At 38.2% G+C, this 1371-nt stretch overlaps 1 protein-coding gene and 1 pseudogene across 1 annotated transcript in view; one reads left to right on the top strand and one right to left on the bottom strand.

Annotated features, from left to right (window-relative positions):
- Positions 1 to 1371, top strand: part of LOC105526266 — a 137296-nt pseudogene that overhangs the window by 25871 nt on the left and 110054 nt on the right.
- The window catches only part of LOC105526264 (ankyrin repeat domain-containing protein 18B-like), a 64020-nt gene that overhangs the window by 5300 nt on the left and 57349 nt on the right, over positions 1 to 1371 (bottom strand). Inside the window, exon 9 of the mRNA XM_011962208.1 lies at positions 3 to 140. Coding sequence (XP_011817598.1) covers positions 3 to 140 — 138 coding nt within the window. The remainder of the gene's footprint in view (positions 1 to 2; positions 141 to 1371) is intronic.

Raw genomic sequence — 1371 nt, 5'->3', positions numbered from 1 at the left:
TTTTTATCCTCCTCAAGTTTTTCACATTTCTCTTGTATTTTTCTCATAGATAAAAACTCCTGTTGAAGAACTTGATTGTCTTTAGCCAAATTGACACATTTTGAAGATACAGCTTCCTTCTCGGCTGTAAGATCATCAAACTGCATGAATAAAATAATAGAGCTTGATAGTGAAGCAGGCTGTGAATAATCTAATACAAAACCAGTAACAAAGTTTGAAATGCATGCACTTGCAATAACATGTTATCAATAATGTAGCACAGTCTTCAAATGTGAACCCTTAAATTACTCAGAATTTTAAGAACAAAGTTAAAGCTACCATGAGTCACAAAAATACACGCTCTACTATCATCATCTTTGCCACAGGACGCCTGCACTTGATCTTTTTATTTTTCCGACGATTCGTTTTTGTTCCTCCTGAAACGGCACTGAGTGTTCTCTCAGTGAAAAGTGTCCAACCCCTTCCTCGTGACCACTCCCCAAAATTTGTCAAAAAAAGTTTCAGAGCTGTCACATTGAGTTATTTAGGCCAAAGTCAATAAATTGCTCTCAGAATAAGACTTTGAAAATAATATGATACTCTAGGCTAGGCCTGGTGGCTCATACCTGTAATCCCAGCACTTTAGGAGGCTGTGGCAGAAATATCACTGGAGGCCATTTGAGATCAGCCAGAGCAACATAGTGAGACACTCATCTCTACAAAAAATTTTTTTAAAATTAGCCAGGCATGGTGGCTCAGGCCTGTAGACCCAGCTAGTTGGGAGACTGAGGCAAAAGGATGGCTTGTACCCAGAGTTCAGGGCTGCAGTGAATTATGACCACATCCCTGCACTTCTGCCTGGATGACAGACAAAGATCATATCTCAAAAAACCACAAAATAATGAATCCTGTAAATAAGGATTCTGATGCCATAAGCCTTTCCCTAAACTGCAAATGTTTCATGCTAATTTGAATTGCATTTTAAGAGGTAATGATTCTTGGGGTAAAGGTCATAGAATACAGCACCTAGAAATAAATCCACATATTTACAGCCAACTGATTTTGGACTAAGGTGCCAAGAACATACATTGGGGAAAGGACACCCTCTTCAAATGAAAGGCACTGGGAAAACTATCCATATGGAGAATGACACTAGCTTCCTATCTAACACCATATAGCAAAATAAACTCAGAATCGAATGACGACTGAAATGTAAGGCCCAAAATTATCAAACTACTATAAGTAAACACAGGGAAAATGCTTCAGGACATTAGTCTGCACAAAGATTTGTATGGGTAAGACATCAGAAGCCCAGGAAAAAAACAAACGATAGACAAACAGTACTACAACTGAGTGAACAGAAAACCTGTAGAATGGAAGAAAATATTTTCA

Source organism: Colobus angolensis, unplaced genomic scaffold (assembly GCF_000951035.1).
Source record: "Colobus angolensis palliatus isolate OR3802 unplaced genomic scaffold, Cang.pa_1.0 Scaffold581, whole genome shotgun sequence".
NCBI lineage: Eukaryota > Metazoa > Chordata > Mammalia > Primates > Cercopithecidae > Colobus > Colobus angolensis.
This window is presented reverse-complemented; position numbering and strand designations above follow the sequence as displayed.